The sequence below is a fragment of the Phascolarctos cinereus genome, unplaced genomic scaffold, assembly GCF_003287225.1.
Source record: "Phascolarctos cinereus isolate Bilbo 61053 unplaced genomic scaffold, phaCin_HiC Scaffold_726;HRSCAF=1367, whole genome shotgun sequence".
Lineage (NCBI taxonomy): Eukaryota > Metazoa > Chordata > Mammalia > Diprotodontia > Phascolarctidae > Phascolarctos > Phascolarctos cinereus.
In genome coordinates this window covers 423840802-423864694 of record NW_027556098.1, presented here as the reverse complement: position 1 = coordinate 423864694, position 23893 = coordinate 423840802, and the positions used below count along the sequence as shown (strand labels likewise).

Below are 23893 nucleotides of genomic sequence, written 5' to 3'. Positions count from 1 at the left end.
TGAAGTCATCAGCCTCATTCTCTTCTCCAGAGTCATCACAGTCCAGTGGCAGGACAGAGTCAAGATGCAGTGGATGACCTTGACATCTTCAATGGCTAACCAACCTCTAAGCACTCCACAGCACCTATTTCATCTGCCTTCAAGGCTGTTGGAACAAGTTGTTTCCATTTGCCCTTTCCACCAGAGGAAGTCTTCATGGGGTAGGCACCCTCCAACTCCCTGATGGGTTTGAGACCACTCAATTACCATCTACCTGGTTTAGCCCAACTGTAGAAACAGTTTACCAGGATGTTGACACTGTGCATGCTACAACTTCTTGGAGTCACAGATAAGAGTTTGGTGGAGCAGGTGGACACCAAAGGTTGAAAGGAGCCGTCAAAAGGGCTTGGCAGCCCTCACACCAGACTAGTCTTCCCTATACCTTAACTCACTTTCCTAACTCCTACTGGACCAGCAGGTTGCATTCTCAGAGGGTAGTTAGTACTTCTTCCCTTTAGGTTCTAGGGGTAACTCTGAGTGGTTGTGGCTTCTAATACCACTTATAAGTCCCTATTTTGTATGTTTTCCAATATCATTTAACCAGTTGATATCTTCCTGGTATCAATTACATTTACAAAGAGATATTTCCTGAGAAAGTATAACACGGACTGAAGTATAGCATCTTTCTCAAGTCTAGGATGCATTCTGTCATAAGGACGCTTTCTCATGAGTATAGAATCTGGGGGTTAGAGGGCTTAACTTTAGAGAGTACATATGGCAAAGTGATAACTCACAGCTCTTGGTTGGATGGAAATAATTTTTCTTTGTGGAGTCCTCAAGAATTTCCCTTCATGCATAGCTTTTTATTGAGTAGTGAAGGTTGGTAAACTTGTAGGGTTTTAAGCTATCTTTCCTTGCTGTGTCTACTTGTCCTTTGCTTCTGATGGAGAAGCTGTGATCAGCCACTGTTGCTCTGGGGACATCCAAATCTCCTGAGCTTTGATGTTCTCAGGGTTTGCTTCTAATCAAGGGAGGGGAAGGGGAAGATACTCTGTCCTTCCTCTCCCCAGGTGGTTTCCTCTCAAGACTTGGCTGGAATTATTCCACAATTAGACTTGCTGCTATTGGCATATTGGATTATGAATTGGGTTGCTGTTTGATCCAATCCCCCTTGGACTTGATGATTTTTCTTCAGCCAATCCCAGTATACTTCCCACATAGCCTAATCTCAATTTATCAAATGGCTCAAAGCATTTCACTCCTTTCAAATGGATTAAGGACTTTTTTTTTTGCACCTATCCTATACCTTTGGTTAGTTGGTTAATTAATTCAATAGCACTATCTGGGAATTGTTCATACCTGTTGATAATATTTTATACCTTTGATTGATTGATTGATTTAATTGGGAAGTCTGAGCCTCCTGTTTGACTAGTGTGAGACAGACCTTTTATGCAAGCATCTGCAGGGCTATCATGTGAAAGACACTTCCTATGCTTGGCATCAGAGGACAGAACAAGGACAATGGGTGTAAGTTGCATGAGCCTCCTTAGTAAGTGAGAGAATCCTTTTTACTGGAAGCTGTCAAGAAAATGCTAGATGACCACTTGTCTGGTTCACTGAAGCAGGGATTCTTGTTCATGTGTGGGTTGGACTAAAGAGCCTTTAAACTCTTTGAGATTCTGTGATTGCTCTAAGCACCTAAGGATATCTAAGGACATTTGAATAATGCAAAACTATTCTGTACCCACTAGAAAAAAGAGGAGGAAAAGGAATAATGTGCTTCAAAGAGCAATGGAGCGCAGAATATGGACTAGGGTGACCATCCTGCAAATCTGAGCTTAACCATACAGAACCAAGGATGAATGTTCAACAATAAAGAAAAATTTGAAAAGAAAACCAGAACTGAAGAGATTATTTGCTTCTTGAATATCTCAAACAACCAAAATGCAGGAGTGAATAAATGAAGCAGGCAAAGACAGCAACAGCAACAGAGTGACAGCAGAAAGTCCAGTAAGAGACTTCTTTCTAAACGTGTACAAGGAGATAAGCATAAAGATAGAAATCTGGTAGAGGTGATGGTGAAGAGGTGAATGGGGGAATTATGGACAGAACCTGGTGAAGCACTGTCTACAGTAACTGCTTCTTTTGTGGGACTATATTACAATTTGAAAGAGTACATAAAAGGGAGGGAGGGGAGCAGGAAGATAGAGAGGAGTGAGTGATGTGCCCAGGTCAAATCAATGAAGTTGTGTCTCAGAAAGAGAAGAGGCTACAGGGAAGTAGATGAGGAGATGCAGGGGGAAGAAGAGATTAGAAAGGGGAGGAAGGAAGGAGACCTTAATTTGGAGGTGGGAGGGAATTCCACTGATAAATACTCCAAGGGGTGAAGGGAAATGAGCTCCTCATGTTGGATGAGTCCTGGGGGTTTTGGGGCCTGAAAAATATAATCATTCTGGGAGGGGGGAGTTGGACTCTTTGGGCATAAGTGGCACCAGGAAAAGTGGGAGAGTGTGGACACAAGGAGGAAATTTTCAGAAAAATGTAGAAAAAAAGGTCACCAGGAGACAGTATAGCTCAGAGGTGCAGAAAGGGCCCTACCATGGAGCAATGTACTTCCTGTCTGACACTTGCAATAATTGGTAATGTTTTCAGAGTGAGGCACAATGGAAAAGAAGAATCCATGGGATAAGTGGTACAAGGCAGTGGCAGAAAGTGCTTAGAGGGCAGAGACTTGAATAGATACTTTGGAAGCTTAAATGCATGAAGAATACAGAGAAAAGAGAGATATTAGATGATTATAGGGATCATGAATCAGAAATGAGGATCTTGAATAACAGACAAAGAAGGTGAATAATGAGAGTGAAACAACATGCAAAAAAAGAATAAAAAAACCTAATGAACTGGACTAGCTGAAGGGAAAGAGGAAGAGGGAAGCTACTTGACTGAGAGAAAAAAAGAGGGAGAATAAATACATGACCAGATAAAAGCAGGAGAGAGGAACTAATACAGGAAACTCAAAGCAAAGGGCTAACAGATGAGAATAGGGGATCTGAGATGAGAGGAAGAGGGTCATTGGAACTTAATACTGTATTTATGACAGAAGAGAGGAAAATGATAACCTTATACCCTCCCCACTCCCAATTTAGATCCAGCTGGAGGAAAATAAAAACCTAACTGTTATGACTTGAAATGTGAATGGATTAAATAATCCAATAAAATGAAAAAGAATGACATTGGATAAGAAAACAAAGCCCTATAATCTGATTTAAACAACAAAAACATACACAAAATAAAACTGAGGGGATGGAAAAAAATTACAATGCATCAAATAAATATAACCCCCTACCCCAAAGTTGCTATCATGATATAAAATAAGACAAAAACAAACATTCAAAAAGTAAAAAATAAACAAGGAAACTATATTATGCTGAAGGTAACTATCAATGACAAATCTATATCAGTAATAAATTTATTACTTAAAATGCCTTAGTCTTCTTGATTGTGTTTCCACAATACTTGAATTGTTTCTTTCTGGCTGCTTACAATATTTTCTCCTTGACCTGGGAACTCTGGAATTTGGCTACAATATTTCTCCAATTATTCAAATCTGATTTTGTTTGCACAAACTTTTTAAAAAATAATTTTGTTTTTATAGTCCCTGGGTTTGTTTTGGCAGGTGTACTTTCAGGTATTTTATACTGTGTACAGTTATTTAAAATGGAGTATCTTTTTTACTATCTCTTCTTGTAGGGTTTTGTTTCTGATATATGGGAATGCTGATGATTTATGTGGATTCACTTTATATCTTGCTACTTTGTCAAAATTATTAGTTGTTTCAACTGACTTTTTAGTTAACTTTGGGATTTTCCAAATATATTATCATACAGTCTACAAAAGAGATAGTGTTATTAGCTTGTTCCCTATTCTAATTCCTTCTATTTCTTTTTCTTCTCACTGCTATTTCTGGGATTTCTAATCAATATTGAATAATACTGGTGACAGTGAGCATCCTTATTTTGTACCTGATCTTATTGAAAGGATTCTAACTTATCCACAGAACAAATCACGCTCACTGATGGTTTTAGGTGAAAACTTCTTATCAATTTAAGGAGAAATCCATTTATACCAATACTTTCAAGAGGTTTTAATAGAAATAAGTGTTGTGCTTTATCAAAAGCTTTTTCTGCAACTATTGATATAATCGTATGATTTTAAAAACTTTTATTGTTGATATAATGAATCATGTTAATAGTTTTCCTTATGTTAAAACATCCCTGCATTCCTGGTATAAACCCACTTGATCATACTGTCTAATATTTGTAATATACTGTTGTAATCTTTTAGCTAGTATTTTATTTAGGATTTTTGCATCCATATTCATGAAAATGGCCTATAGTTTTCTTTTTCTGTTTTTATTCTTCCTGGTTTGGGTGGTAGTATAGTATTTGTTTTACAAAAGGAGTTTTCTAGGATCTTTTTTTTCCTGTTATTTCAAGTAAGTTCTTTAATATTGGAATTAGTTACTCCTTAAATGTCTGATAGAATTCAATTGTAAATACATCTGGCCTTGGTGCTTTTTTCTGAAGAAGCTCATTTATGTCTTGTTTAATTTCTTTTTCTAAATTAGGCCTATTTAGATATTCTATTTCCTCTTCTGCTAATCTAGGCAATTTATATTTTTGTAAATGTTCTTCCAGTTTACTTAAACTTTTAAATTTATTGGCATATAATTGAGCAAAATAATTCTTTATCATTGTGTTGCCCGCAACCAGATTGTACACGGAACGGAGAGGCGTGAAATAACTTATGACATGGGCCAGGCGGAGTAGAATTACTGACTCAGTTTATTCATCTGAGGGCACAGAATATATAGGGAAGATCTAGCCTAACTTCAAAGAGTCCTCCCCGTGAGATACTCCCCAGAACATCTGCTGAGGATGTAACAATCATGAATTTCCTCCTTATCAGGGTTCCTAGATTGGGCTGTAGATTCCAAGGTTTTCCCAGGTGCCTAGGCACCACCTGCATAGAGGAGTAAATATGTAAACCAAAGGTTCAAAGAGAGAGAAGGGATATCTCAGAGACCTCTTTATCAGGAAGGAATTTGGGGAGCTGTACCACTTAATCCCTGAGCCCTTTGGGGTGAAAGCCTGAGCAGAGGTCAAACTCTGCCTTGGATCTTAAACCCTTATCAGACTCTTAAGATCGGCCCTCAACATCATTGCTTTAATTTCATCTCCATTAGTGGCATATTTACCCTTTTCATTTTTGATACTTGTGATTTCGTTTTCTTCTCTTGCTTTTTAAATCAAATTAACCAATGGTTTATCAATTTTATTGTTTCCCCCCATAAACCAACTCTTAGTTGTATTTATTAATTCAATAGGTTTTTATACTCAATTTTATTAATCTCACTTTTAATTTTTAGGACTTCCAACTTAGTATTTAATTGAAGATTTTTAGTTCTTTCTTTTTCTAGTTTTTTTAAATTGCATACTGCTCTTTTTCCATTTTATTGATGTAAAACATTTAGAGATATAATTTTCCTCTGATCACTCCTTTTGGTCTATCCCATAGGTGTTGATATGTTGTGTCACTCTTGTCATACTCTTTAATGAAATTGTTGATTGTTTCTATGATTTGTTCTTTCACCCACTCGTTCTTTAGGGTTAGGTTGTTTAACTCTAATTACCTTTTAATCTATATTTCCATGGTTTCTTATTAAATATAACTTATATTGCATTGTGATCTGTTTTTCTGCTTTTAAGTATAAAATTTTTATGTACTAATATATGGTTTATCTTTGTAAAGGAATACATCTTTTTTTCTGTGTGGTTCATGGTAGCATTGCAAAGACTGACTATATATTAGTACATAAGCATTTAATAGTTAATAGCAGAAAAGCAGAAATATTTAAAGTATCCTTTTCAGCTAGCTTTTCTTTGATGTCTTTCCTATTTCCTATCCCAGTGCAGCCTTCTCCTATTGGCCAGTTATTCTGGAAAATTCTGAGTTAGGCCCAGGCCAGTTACCCTGCATTATTTTCTTGACTCTGAGTCTCCATCTCTGGACTTCACTGCCATTCCTATGCTGCCTTCTCATAGTGGGAATTCCCTTATCTCCTTTTTGCTTTTCACTCCGGCACTTCACTATGTCCCTCAAGATTCCTTCTGTGATTGGTGAATTCCTCTTAGAAACTCCATTTTGAGGAAGTGCGAGGCCATATATTTCATTTCTCTCCCAGCTCTGATTCTGCCTTTATAAACCTTTTTACCATGCCCACGTGAGAACCTTCCCCTCCTCCTTCACAATAGTGAGGAAAATGTTTCAAGACATGGATTTTTGCATAAGGACTTCATTGGCCTCCTCCCCAAAATTTTAGTGTGTCGTCTCATTGCTTTTATTATCATTAATAAAATTGTCTAACATTACTATAATTTTGTATGTGACCTATAAATTCTTTAAGATTAAATTATTTACTCACCAATTAATTTTAAACCTTTATTTAATGGCTCTATATTGAATGAGTTTTATCAGATTGTGTTCGGCTAAGGTTATACTTAATATTTCTGCTCTTTTGCATTTTTTATGACTATTTAAGGTTCTAATACATGGCCATTTTTCTAAAAAGTGTCATGCAAAGCTTAGAAGTGTGGTAGTCATATTCTGTTTCCATCAGAGATGTGTGTATTCATTTTCTATTTCTATTCAATAATTCCCAGAGATCAGTAATGTCTGGAGTCAGGAGAACCTGAGTTCAAATCCAGCCTCAGACACATGACATTTACTAGCTGTGTGACCCTGGGCAAGTCACTTAACTGCAATATTGTAGTTTTTTTCCATTTATTTCTCCCTATAACTCCATTAGCATTTCCTTCAAGTATTTAGATGCTCTGTAGTTTGGGGCACATACAATTCATTGTCTATGGAACTTCAAGATAATATAATATCCTTATTTTTCTGTTTTATTCAAGGCCAATTCTAGCTGTTGCTGTACAAATGCTAGTTATCATTATCATCATTAATTATTCTTGTCATCATCATTATTATTTGATACAAATATTGGCTTTTTAGATTGTTTTATTCTGAGTTTACATGGGGAATTTTCAGAATATGACTAAAACACAACTAATTCCTCAATCACTGTGTTTCATAAGATCATCAATGTACAGCTGAAATAGAAATAAGGTGTGATCTAGTTTTATTCACTGATTTCATTGACAAGGAAACTATAGTCTGTGTCAGGTAAATAATTTGTCAAGGGTGACACAAATAATAAGAAAGAAAGTTGTTATTTGAAGTCAGTTGTTAGGGTATAAATGCAGCTTGTTTTCTACTGAATCATTATGGAGGCACATTGTAAATCAATCGCCCCAGGCTCTCTATCTATACCCTTACATCTCCCCAAAAAGTACAGAAGGTATAAAGGCATGTCAAGTACAGGACAGCTTTTACTTCTCATCACAGAAACTGCAGAAGGTGCATGAAGAGCTCATAGTAGCACAGAAACAATTGCTACTATTCTCTTTGCTCTCTGCTCATTCCTATCTTTACCATAGGTCCTATACAGTCACATGGACTTATAATGGCTCTCTTGATTTGGAATCTTCATAAAGTGTAGTTTGGGGTTGCTACATAAGCAATGCTGACTAGTCCAGGAAGTCCCATTTTAAATCTGAGAATACTGCCTTTGGGGCAGCTAGGTGGTGCAGTGGATAGAGCACTGGCCCTGGAGTCAGGAGGACCTGAGTTCAAATCCGGTCTCAGACACATAACACTTACTAGCTGTGTGACCCTGGGGAAAGTCAATTAACCCCATTGCCTAACCAAAAAAAAAAAGAATACTGCCTTAAATGTTTGGATTCTTCTCCACCAAAGAAAATATTGAGGGCAGCTAGAGGGCCAACCCCATTTCCACTGCAACTGTACGATCTAATTAAGTGACAGGAGGACTTAAAGGGAGATGAAGTCTTGGTACTTCACAACTTTGGTAAAGAAACTTCCAGCTCTGAGATGCCTGGCCACATCTTTGAGTGTATGCATGTAAAACCTGTGTGCTTTGTTGCAAGGCCGTGGTGAATGACTGCTGGAGGAGAAAATACCTCCCTCACCTCAGGTTTCCCTTCTTAATTCTGCCCTATTTTCACAGTATTTTCAGAAAAAGACAAAGGGGGATAAAGCCTCATTTCTAAAATATATAGAGAATTAAGACAAATTTATAAGAGCACAAGCCATTCCCCAATTGATAAATGGTCAAAGGATATGAACAGACAGTTCTCAGATGAAGAAATTAAAGCCATCTATAGTCATATGAAAAAATGCTCTAAATCGTTATTGATTAGAGAAATGCAAATCAAAACAACTCTGAGGTACCACATCACACCTATCAGATTGGCCACCGTGACAAAACAGGAAAATGATAAATGTTGGAGAAGATGTGGGAAAATTGGAACACTAATACATTGTTGGTGGAGTTGTGAAACGATCCAACCATTTTGGAGAACAATTTGGAACCACGCCCAAAGGGCTACAAAAATGTGCATACCTTTGATCCAGCAATAGCACTGCTAGGGCTATATCCCAAAGAGATCAAACAAATGGGAAAAGGACCCACATGGACAAAAATATTCATAGCAGCTCTTTTTGTGGTGGCCAAGAATTGGAAATTGAGAGGATGCCCATCAACTAGGGAATGGCTGGACAAGTTGTGTTATATGAATGAAATGGAATACTATTGTGCTATAAGAAATGATGAACAGGCCGACTTCAGAAAAACCTGGAAAGACTTGTGTGGTCTGGTGCTGAGTGAAGTGAGCAGAACCAAGAGGACTTTGTACACAATAACAGCCATGTTATGCAATGACTAATATTGTTAAACTGAACCCTTCTCAGCATTACAAGGATCTAAGACATCTCCAGAGGCCTCGGGATGGAAAATGCTGTCCACATCCAAGGAAAGAACTATGGAAGTCAAATCACTATCACTTATTTTTACCTTCTGTTGAGTTTTGTTTCATATTTCTGATGGTTCCTCCTATTGGTTTTCATTTTTACTTACAACTTCACTACTGTGAAAATATGTTTCACGGGTATGTAAATGTAAAGCCTACAACAGATTGTGCGCTGTCTTGGGGAGGGTGGGGGGGAGGAAGGGGGAGAAAAATTTTCAACTCAAAAGCATATGGAAGTGATTGTTGATAAATTAAAATAAATTAATAAAATTTAAAAAAAAGAAAAAGAGAAAGAGGGAGAACTGGGATAGAGTGGATTAAGTGTCCTCTTGGCTTTCTTTTATAGGCCAACACCAAGGGTGGCTGTCTCATGAGAACTGAGGACAATTAATATCATTCCACTAATAGCCAATTATTTGTGATCCATCGTTTTTGTTCCTATTTTTATCAAGACTCCACTCCTGAAAAGACAGGCAGTCTTTGAAGGGTATGACCTGAGTAAAGTGATTACTCCTAGCCCACAAGTCATCTACCTGGTCAGGGACCTTGCTTCTGTTTACTCTATGAACAAAAGCCAGCCAGAACTAGATCTTTCCTGTGGACCTGTCCTTCCTACCCCCTTCATCATGATGTGGGGTGATTTAATCTAGAAAAGGGGAACTAAGCCAGTAAGAGCCTGGTTGAGATGGCTTATAAAAAAGCCAACTTCTGACCAAGTTTGTTAGAGACAGGCTGGGTTTCATAAACCAGTTAACATTCCAGTCCTTAGGAGTCAGAGAGGGTTGTGATTGGCCACATTTGAGGTCCAGTCCACTGTCTTTTCCCTTCCTAAGAATGGGGAGGATCTGAGGACCCTTGGCCTACCTCCTTATTAAAATATCCACCTGTAGATTTCCAAGGGAAGTCCAAGTGATGTACACTCAGACTAATCAGAGAAAAGACACATCTACTATTGCCTCTTTCTCTTGGTCTTTTGCACAAATGAAGGCATGTCATTGACCTTTCCTTTATTAATAGATCACATGCCCTATTAACAAATGATATTATATTCAGAGAAATTGCCTCATTTTATTTATTGGTTAAATTCCTTGTGCTATAGAACATATCTTGCAGGAGGTGCTAATAGGAAGATGTCAGTAAAATCCTGAATGACAGCTCCCTTTTCTGTATGCTCATGGAGTTATTTAGGGAGATCCCTGACTGGCCCTCCATATGGGAACTAAAATATAAGAGAGCTCAGCAGATATCCAAATAAGAGTTTTCTGGTGTGTTGTGGAGACACTTCATTTTACTTCATAGGCTCATTCCTTTTCCTTGTTTTATTGTATAGAGTATATTCCACACACAGGTCACAATGGCCAGTTCATAGCGTTTCTCTGTGACAGTTTCCTCTTCCATCCAAGAGGGTGTTAGCCTAAATACACCCTGAGGTCTTTTCTGATTTTAAATCTGTGGTTCTATAAGCCTCTGGCTTTCCAAACAAAAGCTTGCAAAGGCAGAACCCAAGAACTAGATAACTGTATGGCAAGGACAAAAGGGAAGAAGGGAAGGGAGACAAAGGCACCAGAGGGAGCTGAGCAGAGAGGGAGGGAGGATGCCCTGAACTGGATTCTTTTTTAATCATTTGCCTTGTTCTAGAGGTTTCTTTAGGTTTGCTTCCTTGCCCCCATACTGTAGAATATTCCTTTCAAGTTCTGTCTCCCTTTCATGTCCTAGAGAATGCTTTCTCCCTTTGAATAGATACTCCACGTGTCTGAGACTGAGATATAGAAAGACACTCACCAGGCTGTTCTCAGCTGCTGGTCTGTCAGGCATGGCAGTGACAATCGGTGTGTGAATGGGTGGGATGTGTAAAGCCAGGGCCCTAGTTAAAGGGTTTTGATTCCTAGGGAGGATCTGCCCCCTCCCACTGTCTTCCTATCAGGGAGCTGTTTATCATGTCAATGACATTGACATTGATGGCAGAGGGAGACAGGGGATGTTTCAGGAGGAGAGAACTTTTACCCTCAGTGCAAATTATTGTCAACAATTAGAGTTAATTAGTAAGAACTCCTCAATGGAAACTAATTATGGATAAGGAACAAATAACAAATGAACAGGTAGGAGTAGCTGGGCAAGAAACTTTCCTGTGCCCTGAAGAAAGGGGATGAGAAATGTCAGACCTGGTCATACAGAGAAGGGGAAGATGGTAGTGAATAGGCCTGAGAAGTGAAGGCCCCTGTGTCTCTATCCTGAACACGTTTCAGGCAGTTAGTTCCATAGTGACTGGAGTGCTGGACTTGGAGTGAGGAAGACCTGAGTTCAGATCTTGCCTCAGACACTCACTAGCTGTGTGACCTGGGCAAGATGCTTAACCTCTCCCAACCTTAGTTTCCTTATTTGTAAAATTTGTAAGGTAGCATCTCTTTTACTGGTTTGTTGTAAAGATCAAAAGATATAACAACTGTGAAACACTTTTAAAATTCTCAAATGCTATAGAAATACTAGCTATTAAGTTTTGAGATCCCACTGTGTACCTGCAGGTCCAGATACCTCCCTCTTTTTAAATTTATTTTAAATGCTGTTCCCACAGGCAAAAAAAACTAAGATCTTGGCAACTGGTCCCTTCACTTCCTGACAAGTAGAGGGAGATGAAATGGAAGTGGTGTCAGATTTTATATTCCTGAGCTCAAAGATCACTGTAGATAGTGACTGCAGCTGTGAAATTAAAAGACACTTGCTCTTTGGAAAGAAATCTATGGAAAATCTATAGCAAAGCATATTAAAAAGCAGAGATATCATGTCGCCAACAAAAGTCCAAATAATCAAAGTTATGGTTTTTCCAGTAGCAACGTGTGACTATGAGAATTGAACTATAAGGTAAGCTGAGCACTGCAGAATCAATACTTTCAAATTGGGGTGTTGGAGAAGACTTCTGACAGTCCCTTGGACTGCTAGGAGATCAAATCAGTCAATACTTAAAGAAATTAATTCAGTCTGTTTACTGGAAGGTCAAATACTGGAGCTGAAGCTTAAATACTTTGGCCACATGATGAGAAGATGAGACTCTTTGGAAAAGACCCTTATGTTGGGAAAGATGGAAGGCAAAAGGAGGAGACTGCAGAAGATGAGATTGATAGATGTCATGGAAACAATGAACATGACTTGGAGAGACTTTGAGAGATAGTGAGGACAGAAGGGCCTGACGTGCAATAGTCCAGGAGGCCGCAAAAAAACCAGACACCACAGAACAACCACTACAACAACAACATGCTTGGTGTTTCCTTCTCTTCCTCAGTGTTATTAAAATCCTCAGAGTACAAAGCCTTACTTTACTGGTCCAATTTTCTAAGACTTAAACATCCTATTTGAGTTGAAAACAGGTTAGGACATCTCTGGACACCTGGATATGGGTCAATTCTCCCATAGCGAGTAGTATGCCCATTTTTTGATGTTCAGGCAGCCATCCCAAAAGCATATCCTGACTTCCCATTATCCTCTACTTCCACCTTTTCTCTCAGACCTAAGGTGACTATTTCCCAAAGATGTGATGGGGAATACTTCCATCTATAGCCAAAACAGTTCATTAGGTGGTGGGAGAAAGTGCATCAGGCAGTGGCAGAGCAAAGGGCAGTATGTCTGTCACTGCAATGGGATGGGTATGTCTGCTTAATCCTCTTCCTAAAAGGGGAGTTAGCAATAAAGGCAGATTTCATTGAGGGGTGCTGTGATATGTCAGATTTGCTTCAGGTCAGACTGGTATCTCAGGTTCAAGAGCGGAACAAAACAGGACACTCGTAATCCATATAAGAGCCAACAAAACCAGGGGAAGGGCAGTCAGAGCAGGGAAAGACCATTCATCAAGAATTCAACCTGGATTCAGCTGAGCCCAGCTTTCCTGTGCTGATATTGATTATGCTATTGGTTTGTAGTCAGAAGCCCGAAGAAAGAGCTTCAGTCCATCATGTTCTGTCTGTTTTTATTCTCAGGGACCAGGAAGCTAAGTCAACTTCCTGAACCTTAGCCTTCCGAGCCATTTAAATGTGGAGGACAATTTAGTTACCTAACAGAGAAAAAAAGTGACCTAATATTAATGGCCTGGATAGTCCTTCAACCATAGATAGCATGAGAATGGGACCCTTTTCAAAGGAGGTGAGGGCCAACTGTTGGCTTTTACCTTGGAGCAGTACTGGGCAGTAAGTGGATGGGATATTCAGGGAAGACTAGCGCCTCTGGTATGTGTTCTTGCCAAGCCCTTTTCATGGCTGCTCATCCACCTTTGGAGTCCACCTTCACCCAACTCTCACCTGTGGCTCCAAGAAGCTGCAGCACATACAGTGGCTAAATCAGATTGAGGGTAACTGACAGGACTCAAACCTATTGGTAAGTTAGGGGGATGTCTACCCCAAGCGTGTGAAGAATTACCCTGGAAGAATGGGCAGGTTGAACAATTTGTTCCAATGGCCATGAAGATGGCTGAAGCAGGTGATGTGGAATGCTTAGAGCTTGGTCAGACATCAAAGACACCAAGGTCATCTGCTGCATCCTGGCCCATAGCCAGTCATCCTGACTTTTGTTTTGCCACTGGACTTCAGTGACTGGAAGAGAGAGTGAGTCTGATTACTTTATGGCACTTCTCTATCACTTAAATCCAATTCATGCATAGCTGAAGCCATCAACTCAGGATTTCATTGGTCCTCTTTGAAACAAAGGACAAAACAACCACTGGGCAAGAGAGGACAAGGCAAAGTTGGTGGATGGAAGTCATTACACAGAGGGAGCTTTCCAGGAAACAAATGTTCACCTTCTCTTATTTTCCACATCTCACAACTTTCAGATGCCTTCTGTTACTACCTCTGCCTTCAATCCTGCTGCATGAAGGTGGCCCTTCTTCTTGCCAAGACAAACCTATGTACATACACAAATGGTCCCATTCCTTCCCTTCTTTTCTGAATTCCTCTGCTCTCCTCTTGTCTCCTCTCCTCTAATTTATTGTGTATCTTGTTTGTAAGTATTTTTTTGCATGTGATCTTCGTATTAGATTGTAAGCTCCTCAAGCAGGTACTGCTATTTAGCATTAGGTAAAAAAAAGAGTGAGAGTAATCCAAGGCTGGGTTTGGCAAGGCATGATTAGTGATAGCAAAAGTGGGTAAAAGGTCCAAGAGGTGTAGACAGTGTTTATTGTCCTTCGTTCTCAAAAAGGGCCAAAATCACACCACTGTGTTGGAGTCAAAGTAGAGTGTGTCTAACTATAGCTAATCAGACGAATATGATCTTGGAAGGCTCTACCACAGGTCAGCTATAAATAGTGAAAGTGATCATTTGGAGTGGAGATGTCTCTAAATTTGTGCACCTCACATTTCTTTTGGGCTACTGCAATTCTGCTTTGCTCATACAGGATAGCACCTTTGATGTGGGCACACCACACTGGGCAGACAAAGGCCTTTGATACTGTCAGTCATGAGGGCTTATGGAAAATTATGTCAAAATTTGGTTGCCAAGAGAATTCATCAGTATTGTATGTCAATTTCACGACAGCATGCTTTCACAGGTTCAGCGTAATGGATAATACTGTTGCATTTTCCCAGGTACCAATGGAGTGAAACAAGGCCATATGCTTGCTCCCATGCTTTTTAGCACGATATTTTCAGTCATGTTGTCAAATGCCTTCAATGAGGATGAACATGGCATCAAGGTCAGCAGCTGCACTGTTGTAAATTCTTCAATTTGAAAAGGCTACAAGCTGAGTCTAAGGTGGAGGGAGTGTTGGTGCATGGTTTTTAGTTTGCAGATGATTATGCACTCAATGCAGCCTCTGAAGCTGAGATGCAACAAAGTATGGGTCGATTCTCTGCTGCTTGTGCTAATTTTGGCCTGGCAGTTAACACCAAGAAAACACAGGGACTCCATCAGCCAGCACCATGCCACCTATGTGTGGACCCATTGCTTACAGCAAATGGAGAAGTTTTGCATGCTGCGGAAAAATTCACATGCCTTGGCAGTATGCTTTCTATAGATTGATAGACATTCTAGACATTGATAATGAGGGTGATGCATGCATTGCCAGATCTAGCTTTGTGTTTGGGAGGCTCTGAAGGAAAGTGTGGGAGAGAAGGGGTGTTAGACTGTCTACCAAATGAAGCTTTACAGAGCTGTTGTGTTGACCTCATTTTGTACGCCTGTGTAATCTGGACAATATGCCAGCACCTGCCAGGAAACTGAATCGCTTCCATTTGAATTGTCTTAGGAATATTCTGAAGATCATCTGGCAGGAAAAGATATCATCAGGCACTGAGGTCCTTTCTCAAACTAAACTGCCAAGCATTCAAAATCTACTGCAGAGAGCAGAACTATGGTGGGCTGACCATGTTGTTCAAATGCCAAACATACGCTTGCCAAAAAGAACATTTTATGGAGAGCTCACACAGGGCAAGTGGTCAGAAGAAGTGATGCAAGGACACTCTCAAGGTCTCTCTTAAGAACTTTGGAATTGATTGTGTGACATGGGAGATGCTGGCATAGGACCGCCCAGCATGGGATGCCCTCCTCAGAGAAGGTGCTGTGCTCTAGGAGAAAAGCAGACATGAAGTAGCTCAAAAGACATGTGAGATGGCAAATTTAGAGAGCCCACCCCAAATGTTCACTATTTATGCCCAACCTGTGGTAGAGCATTCTGAACTCATGTTTGTCTGATCAGCCACAGTCAGACACACTGTAACTTGACTCTGACATAGTGATGCCATTTTCATTCTCTTTGAGAATGGACAACCAACCACAGAAATGCTGATGACTTACTTATATGGATTTATTTTCTATCCTGAAACTTCACTGGAATTATTAATTTTTAAAATTAATTTGAAACGGACCATTTTCTAAGGGAAACATTGCATCATCTGCAAAAAGCAACAATCTTATTTTCTCTTTGTATTTATTTGTTCAATTTCTTTTGCTTCTTTTATTGCTATAGCTAGAATCTCTAGCACAATATTAAATAATAGTGTGATAATGAACGTACTTGCTTTACTTCTGATATTATTAGAAATGATTTTAGTTTATCCTTTTTACACAAAATACTGGTTCTTGGTTTTAAATAGATGCTATTTACCATGTTAAAATTTGTAGTTATTCCTAATTTTTTAAAAACAGAAATGGGTATTGGAATTAAAATATTTTCTCTACTTACTAAAATAATAATATGATTTTCCTTCTTCATATTATTAATATTGCTTATATATTAAAATATAATTTTCATATGATTGAACCTACATTCCTGGTATAAATCCAACATGGTCATAGTGTACACTCTTTCTTATATGTGGCAATAGCCTCTTTTCTAATATTTCATTTAAATTTTGTATGTCAATGTTCATTAAGGATATTGACCTATAGTTTTCTTTCTCTGTTTTGACCCTCCTTGGTTTAGGTACCAAGATCACATTTGTATAATAGATGGAGTTTGGCAGGACCCCATCTTTCCCTGTTTTTGAAAAAAAGCATATAAACATTGTAATTCATTTTTCCTTGAGTGTTTAATATAATTTGTTTTTAAATTTACCTAGTCCCAAGGTTTTTTCTCCCTTTGTGCATTCATTTATAGCTGGTTCAAATTATTTTGGGTTGTTTAAATTCTCTATTTCTTTTTGTTAAACTGGTTACTTTATATATTTGTAACTATTTATCTTTTTCATTTAATTTGTCCTTTATATTGGTATGTTGTTGGGCAAAATAGTTTCAAATAATTTCCTTGATTTCTTCTTTGTTTGCTGTAAATTCTCCTTTTCAATTTTGATACTGGTAATTTGGTTTACCTTTTCATTCTTTAATCAAATTAACTCATATTTTATATATTTCATTAAAAAACCTTATGCCTAGTTATTTAAGAATTCAATAATGTGGAATTCTAGAATGTGATTATTTTCTCAATTTTTGATTGATTTTTTAATAGCAGGATGAGTTTTAACTAGGATAAAAGAGGAAAGGATGTTGAATGATTTTTTTTAATGTTAAATGACTATTTTGGAAAGACTTGGTAAACTTTTTATTGTTAACTTACTATTATTTCAACAATATGAGAGAAAATGATAACTATACCTAGCCCTAAGCTGTGATTAGTGAAACTTGCTATGTGACGTAAAAGTCTCTTGTGATTGTAATTTGATATTATTCTGAGTTTTGAATTCAGATTTGGTTGTCTGAGTGACAGCTAGGTAGTGTGGTGGATAGACTGCTGGACCTGCTGTCACAAAGACTCATCTTCCTGAGTTCAAATCTGTCCCCAGACACTGAGTAACCCTGGAAAAATCACAACCCTGTTTCCTCATCTGTAAAATGAGCTGGAGAAGGAAATGGCAAATACTCTTGTATCTGCCAAAGATACTCCAATATCTTTGCAAGAAAACACCAAATGAGGTCACAAAAAGTTGGATGTGACTGAAATGACTGAACAATAACAACAATTTACTTCAAAAGGTATAATTACAATTATACAAATTGACACTGACAACATGTGGGAGACATAATCCTCTCCCTTCTTCTTGCACCAGCAAGACCAGCTCTCTGGGGAGGAAAAGGGAATTAGGCCCATAACTTTGCTTGGTTCTTGAGTCCCAGGCACCCTGGTTTTGTGGGGCTTCTCTGCTGGATGGGCTGACTTCACCATTCTTTTTGGAATCCTAGTTCCAAGATCACCATGGTTCCAAGTTCCATGCCCTGTAAGGATCACTTCTGTCACCTGAAACTGTAGGGGACAAGCAACACAAAAAAGAAACAAATGGCCTTCCCTATCCATTTTCTTGGAGCCAGGATAAAAGAGAAAGCAGGAAAAAGGAGTCCTACCCTCTCACCAGTGTAGTTCATGGCTCCCACAATGTGAGTGAACTAGGATCTTCATCCTCTGAAGAAAGAGCAGCTGAAAAAGCTGCAGAGAGAGTGGTAGAAAAGAGAGGATGCCTCAGTCTCATCACTTTTAAATATACAGGTAGCCAATCAATGAATGCTACCCTTCCCCACATGGTAGAGGGCGCAGAGGGCTCCATGTTAAGCAATTGGGACATGCTGCAAAAGACACTCAAGGGTACCTCCATTTTAGATGAAATAGGCCTGCCCAGACAAGCCCAGGACACACTAATATTTATCTTTTTATGTTTCTCTTGGCTCTCATACTTGCTTTTAAAAGTTTCTACTCAGCTCTGCTCTTTTCATCAGGAATGTTTGGAAGTCTTCTATTTCATTAAGCAAATCCCCCCATTAGTATTAAATTCATTTTGAGGAGTAAGCCTTTACTTTTTCTTTTTGGAATGTAATATTACAAGTTCATTCCTTTATAGTAGCAGCTACTAAATCTTGGATCTTTCTGACTGTGGCTCCTCTGTACATAAACTCATTCTTTCTTGCTGATTGCCATATTTTTTTCTTTGAAATCTAGATTTTGGTTATGATATTCCATTTTAATTTTGGGGTTTCTTTCAGGAAGTGACCAATGGGTTTCTTCTATTTTCTCTCTGCCCTCTGATTCTAATGAGTCTGGGTAGTTTTCTTTCATGATTTCTTGAAATATGGTATCTAGGCACTTCTTGTTGTCATGGATTTTAGATGCTCAGATCAATGGTTAGGTGATCTCTCCTTGAGCAGTTTTCCAAGTCATCTGTTTTTCATGTGAGATACCTTGCATTTTGTCATTTTTTTAGTCTTTTGACTTTGTTTCAATATTTCTTATTGTTCAATGCTGTTATTAACATGTATTTGGTAGTTTCTAATTGTTAAGGTGTCTGTTACCTGCATAAGTTTCTGTCCCTTTTGTGCTGAGCTATAAATTCTCCCTCTAAGACTTTCTTCCAATGTTCTCATTTTTTTTTGAAATTTTTCTCTAGAGCTCTTATTTCACTTATAACATCATTGAAAACCCTTTAAAAAGGATCTTGCTTCAATTCTAGGATTTGTAGTTGCCTTAATGGCCAGCTTGTGTTTGCCTTTGAGATTTTGATCATTAAGGTCTTAGAGTTATTCACCTCTTCTGATTTTGTGCCTTGGATGTCTCTGGCACAGTAAAAGCTCTTTATTATGAAAATATTTTGAGAGGCTTATGTTGAGGGGGGGAGTAAGTTTGTATATTTGTGATTATACCTTTTGAAGTAAATGTTTCTGTATAAAAAGCTAATCCTCCTGTAAGTGGCTAAGTGGAACTAGTGTGCAGAGGATTCACAGAAACACCCTGTGTGGGCCTGGAACCATTGGTAAGGAGGCTAGACCCCTTCATGCACCTTAGGGTTGCTAGAAAACTTTGGGGAAGGGGTGAGATGTAACAATCATGGTTTTCAAGCAGTGGGGGCCAGGGTAGTAAGTACAGAAATTTGGCCTTCTCAGGGTTAAAATTAGGTTCTTTGAATTTTGGGGGATCACTAGAGAGATTCTCTGATTAGGACTTTTCATTATATATTCTAAATCTCAAGATTCTAGAGAAATTTGCCAAAATTTTTTTTCATTTTGAATTGTAAATATACAGTAGATATCCCCCCGTGTATGTTCCCTCATAAGTCAATTCCATTAGTGTGATCATTTATTGACTGCTTGACTGTCTAAATATTGATACTTTTAATGTTATTGAATTCTGTATAAATATTGGTATATTGACATATTCTGTGTTACTGAGTTCTAAGGAAGTACTGTTATTAAAATTAATGTGAGAAATCTAGAATCACTAAGTTGTGACTGTGAGTAAAGTTAATATTCTTTTAAGAAGGCATTTTTTTAATTTTATTTTTAATAATGGAATAAAACAAGGATTTTCATAACATAATATAGTAAAAAAGATGATTGCTAATGAAATTGCAAATCTACTATGTACAACTTGCTATTCCTTTTAAATATATAGTAAGGTTATAATGTAAATTTCTTTATTTTTCTTCCCTCCCACTTGCCTTAGAGATGGCTACCATTAGACACAAATATGTGTACATATATACCACATATATAAAAAATTACTCTATACAAATGTTTATTTGTTAGTTCTTTCTCTGGATACAGATAGTGTCTTCCTTTATACATCCTTTGTAGTTAATTTGGGTATTTATAATAGTAAAAATGACTTATTTGCTCAAAGTAGTCCTTAAAACAATATTAATAGCACAGTATACAATGTTCTCTTGGTTCTGCTTATTTTGCTCTTAATTATTTCCTGCAAGTCTATCCACATTTTTCTAAAATCATGAAGCTAATCGCTTGTTATAGTACGGTAGTATTCCATCACAATCATATACCACAACTTGTTCAGCCATTCCCCAATTGATGGGCATCTCCTCAATTTCTAGTTCTTTGTCACCACAAAGCGGCTATAAATATTTTAGGATATACAGGTTCTTTCACCTTTTCCTTAATCATCTTTGGAAATAGACCTAGTAGTGGTATTGCTGGGTCAAAGGGTATAGGTGGTTTAATAACTCTTTGGGCATAATTCCAGATTGCTTTCCAAAATGGTTGGATCAGTTCACAATTCCACCAACAATGAATTAGTGTCCCAATTTTTCCACATCCTCTCCAACATTTGTTGCTTACCCTTCAATCATTTTAGCCAATCTTATAAGTATAAAATGATATTTCAAGGTTGTTCTAATTAGCATTTATTATTGTATATTATTATTCTTTTATTATACTATTCATATCATTCTTTTGCATTTAAACATACCTATACTACTTGGGACTGTGATCTATAGGAATTGAGCTTAACTGTGAACCTAATCCCCTTCATCTCCTGAGAGACTGAGGTAGTATAGGGAAGCGGGAGGAGATTAAGCCTCTCATGTGTTGAGGAATAAGTTTATACATTTGTGATTATACCTTGAAGGACATATTCCTTTCAAGAAGTGACTCTATTAGTGGCTAAATGGAACTGGACTACAGGGGACTAACCCCCACAATTGAGGGAGTGACATCACTGGGTTATGGAGCCAATGGTAAAAGGCCTTGACACCTGAAACACCAGCAAGAGTACTGAAGAACCCTGGGGGATGGTTATGATGTAAAACACCTGACCTTCAGGCACTAGGGGTCAGGGTGGCCAGTGTTATACTTTGATTTTATGGAAATCATGAGGATTTATATCCCTAAGGCTTACCATTCTGAGTTCACTCTCTGATGCCATTATCAATACACACAACCTAGCTTTGCTTCTATGACATGGTTATTGTTCAGTTGTTTCAGTTTTGTTTTACTCTTTGTGACCTACCTTATTTGGAGTTTCTTGGAATAGATACTGGAGTGGTTGACTATTTCCTTCTCCAGCTCATTTTACAGATGAGGAAACTGAGGCAAATGGGGTTAAGTGACTTGCCTAGAGTCACACACCTAGTAAGTGTATGAGGCCAGATTTGAACTCAGGAAGAGTAGTCTTCCTGACTTCAGGCTTGACACTTTATGTGCCACCTAGCCTCCCTTCTAGGAAATGGAAGGCTGGCCTAATATTTAGGGATACATTCAGGTTTCATTTGATGTAGGAATTCCTTCACTCTGATGGCAGCTTTCTTGCAGTCGCACCGGGTAGGGGATATTAATTTGCTATTAGTGTCAAAATGTGGAATTTTCCTTCCACAAAGAGCATAGAGATACCTAGAAATTTGTGAGTTACTTCTGATCAGCACATAAGGGCTAGCAGCTGGGTAGCTTGAGTTCAGGAAGGCAGAAGTATGCATCAGTCCTGATGGGAACTTTACAAAAGTCATATGTGCGGTCAAAATGCAATTGAGTGAGTAAGAGGTGAGAAAGATGCTCACTAGCAGTAGGATAGTTTTGGTGGCCCTGGTCTCAGGGGAGGCTCGAGGAGAGAGGCAGGTAATGTGAATTTGCTGGGCTTGCTTGTGATGCCTAAACAGAAGAATCACCATGTAGCCACTGGCAGAGACCATGAGTCCCAAACATACAACATCGGGAAAAGAGAGAATGGTTGCAAATAAGGAGGCATAAAATCCAGAAGGAACTACATTAGAACAGTATCCATAATGTTGTATCTCAGTCCTGTTTCTGGTGAACTTTGGTCCCTTAATTCCCCAAAGAAAAAAGACATTAAAAAGCAACTGGAAAGTCCAACAGAAGAGAGTGGAGAAAATGAGGTATTTTGGGGCTCTGGCTTTAAGTTCTGCCAAATTGGAGTTACTGGGGCTGATAGTTGTGGCCTGAAAGGCACTCAGGAGGCAAGTCATGTTGAGGGAAAGATTCCGAGCTGTTCTGTGAAGGTAAAATACAATTTTACAACCAGTTTCATCCAGGAAATTCATCAGACCCAAAACTATCACTGTCTGAGGGATGCCCTTTAGGAGAAGCGCCAAGCAGTTGGCCAAGGCCAGCTGAGTGACAATAGTGTCTACAAGTCTCATCCTATGTCCACTGAGAACCATAAAGATGAAGAGACAAATGAGGAAGGAATTCCCTAGAACTCCAATTCCTGTCTGGGAGAAGAAGGCAATACTCAGGATTATGTCTTCGGATTTCATGATAGTGGTATTTTAGTGAGAAGAACTGTCATCAAAGTCAGAGTATCTAGAGAAAAACAGAAGTTGATGATATTTGTGATCGAGCATTACCTCCTCAGTCCCAGTTAGCAGATCCTGCTGAGGCTGTCTCCTTGTGGTATTTACAGTTCTCTACACTGACACTTGGATACAGCCCTGAATCTACAGTTGTGGAAGGCACAGTTTGGTATTAAGCATTTGATGTTGATTGCTCTTTCTTAGACTCTAACAGTTCATGAAATATTCAAGTAATCATGCCTGTAAGTACAATCCCATTGAATCAGAGTTCAAAGGGTGGTCCAGTCTCTAACACTGCCAGGTTTGGTTTGTGTGTGTATATTTGAATGTATTGTCTTTTCTGTGGGAATGCTTTAGAATGCAGTCTTCTAGATTTCAATGATTTTCATTTCATATTCCCCCTGAAGCAACTATCAGAAATAATTGGTACTCAGTAGATGCTAATGGCTTCATTTAACACAATGGATGGATAGATTAATGAATATTATGTATGTATGTAAGTATATGAGAAAGAGAAGAGGAAGGAAGAGAGGTAGAACTTTCGCATTTTTCATCTTCTCATTCTCCTAACCATTGATCCTAATCTGCAGGATTCATGTAGGATATTGAAATAGTTTTTTCTCAATAGTTTTATTAATATTTTTCTCTTCCTCCTATTCCCTTACATCTGGAAAAAAGCACAACCTCCTTGTACCAAATATGCATAGTTAAGTAAAATGAATTCAGATACTAGCCATATCCAAAAATATGTGTCTCATTCTGCATTCTGAATCCATCATCTGTGTTAGTAGGGGGTAGCATTTCTAATAGAACTCCCTGCTGTAAGTCTCTTCTCTCCCCAAACCATCCTCCATCAAAACTGTCCCCTTAATATCCCTAATGTATTGATATGACAACATTACTTCCCTGCTCAAAAATCTTCAATTCTTTCTTGTTGACTATAGAACAAAAGTTAATCATCTCTCTTTGGTCTCCAAATATCTCCATAACCAAGTTCCTAACTCACTTTCCCATCTTATTTCATATTATTCTCTTTCATATAATCTCCATTTATATCAAAGTTGCTCATTGACTTTCATTTGCTGGCTTTTCTACTCTTTGGCCCTAATCTATATATCAGTGAGTTTTTCCTGGAACCTTTTTGAAGAAGGCCCAAGGTAGCCATAACAAAGGTTATTTTCCTGATGTGGTTTTAACTTTCTGGAACTCACCACTATCTATCAGCTCCCTTCCTGCTCTAGAAGTTCAGTTAGTTCTTGTGACTTTCTTAAAATAGAGATTCCCTTCCCTTCTATGGCTTCCTTTTCCCATTTGTGACTTCTTCTTGGAAACTTCACCTTGAGGAAAGGCTCTGGCTGGCCATCCTTCATTGTCTTAGCTCTGCTTCTGATTATCTTGATTTCACTACCATGCCTCAGCTGCCTTCTTATCTTAGCTCCTGTATCCTTCTTACCCTGGAAACCCTTT

General features: G+C 38.4%; 1 protein-coding gene across 1 annotated transcript; it reads right to left on the bottom strand.

Moving 5' to 3' along the window:
• Positions 1 to 21358: 21358 nt before the first annotated feature.
• On the bottom strand, positions 21359 to 22390 carry LOC110197815 (vomeronasal type-1 receptor 4-like). The gene has a single exon (XM_020971861.1). It carries the CDS (start codon positions 22388 to 22390, stop codon positions 21359 to 21361), a length of 1032 nt encoding a protein of 343 aa, XP_020827520.1.
• Positions 22391 to 23893: the final 1503 nt, after the last annotated feature.

What these genes read in the sequence shown, in the direction of transcription:
- LOC110197815 (XM_020971861.1), bottom strand. Translation starts at nt 22,390, where the DNA reads ATGAAATCCGAAGACATAATCCTGAGTATTGCCTTCTTCTCCCAGACA.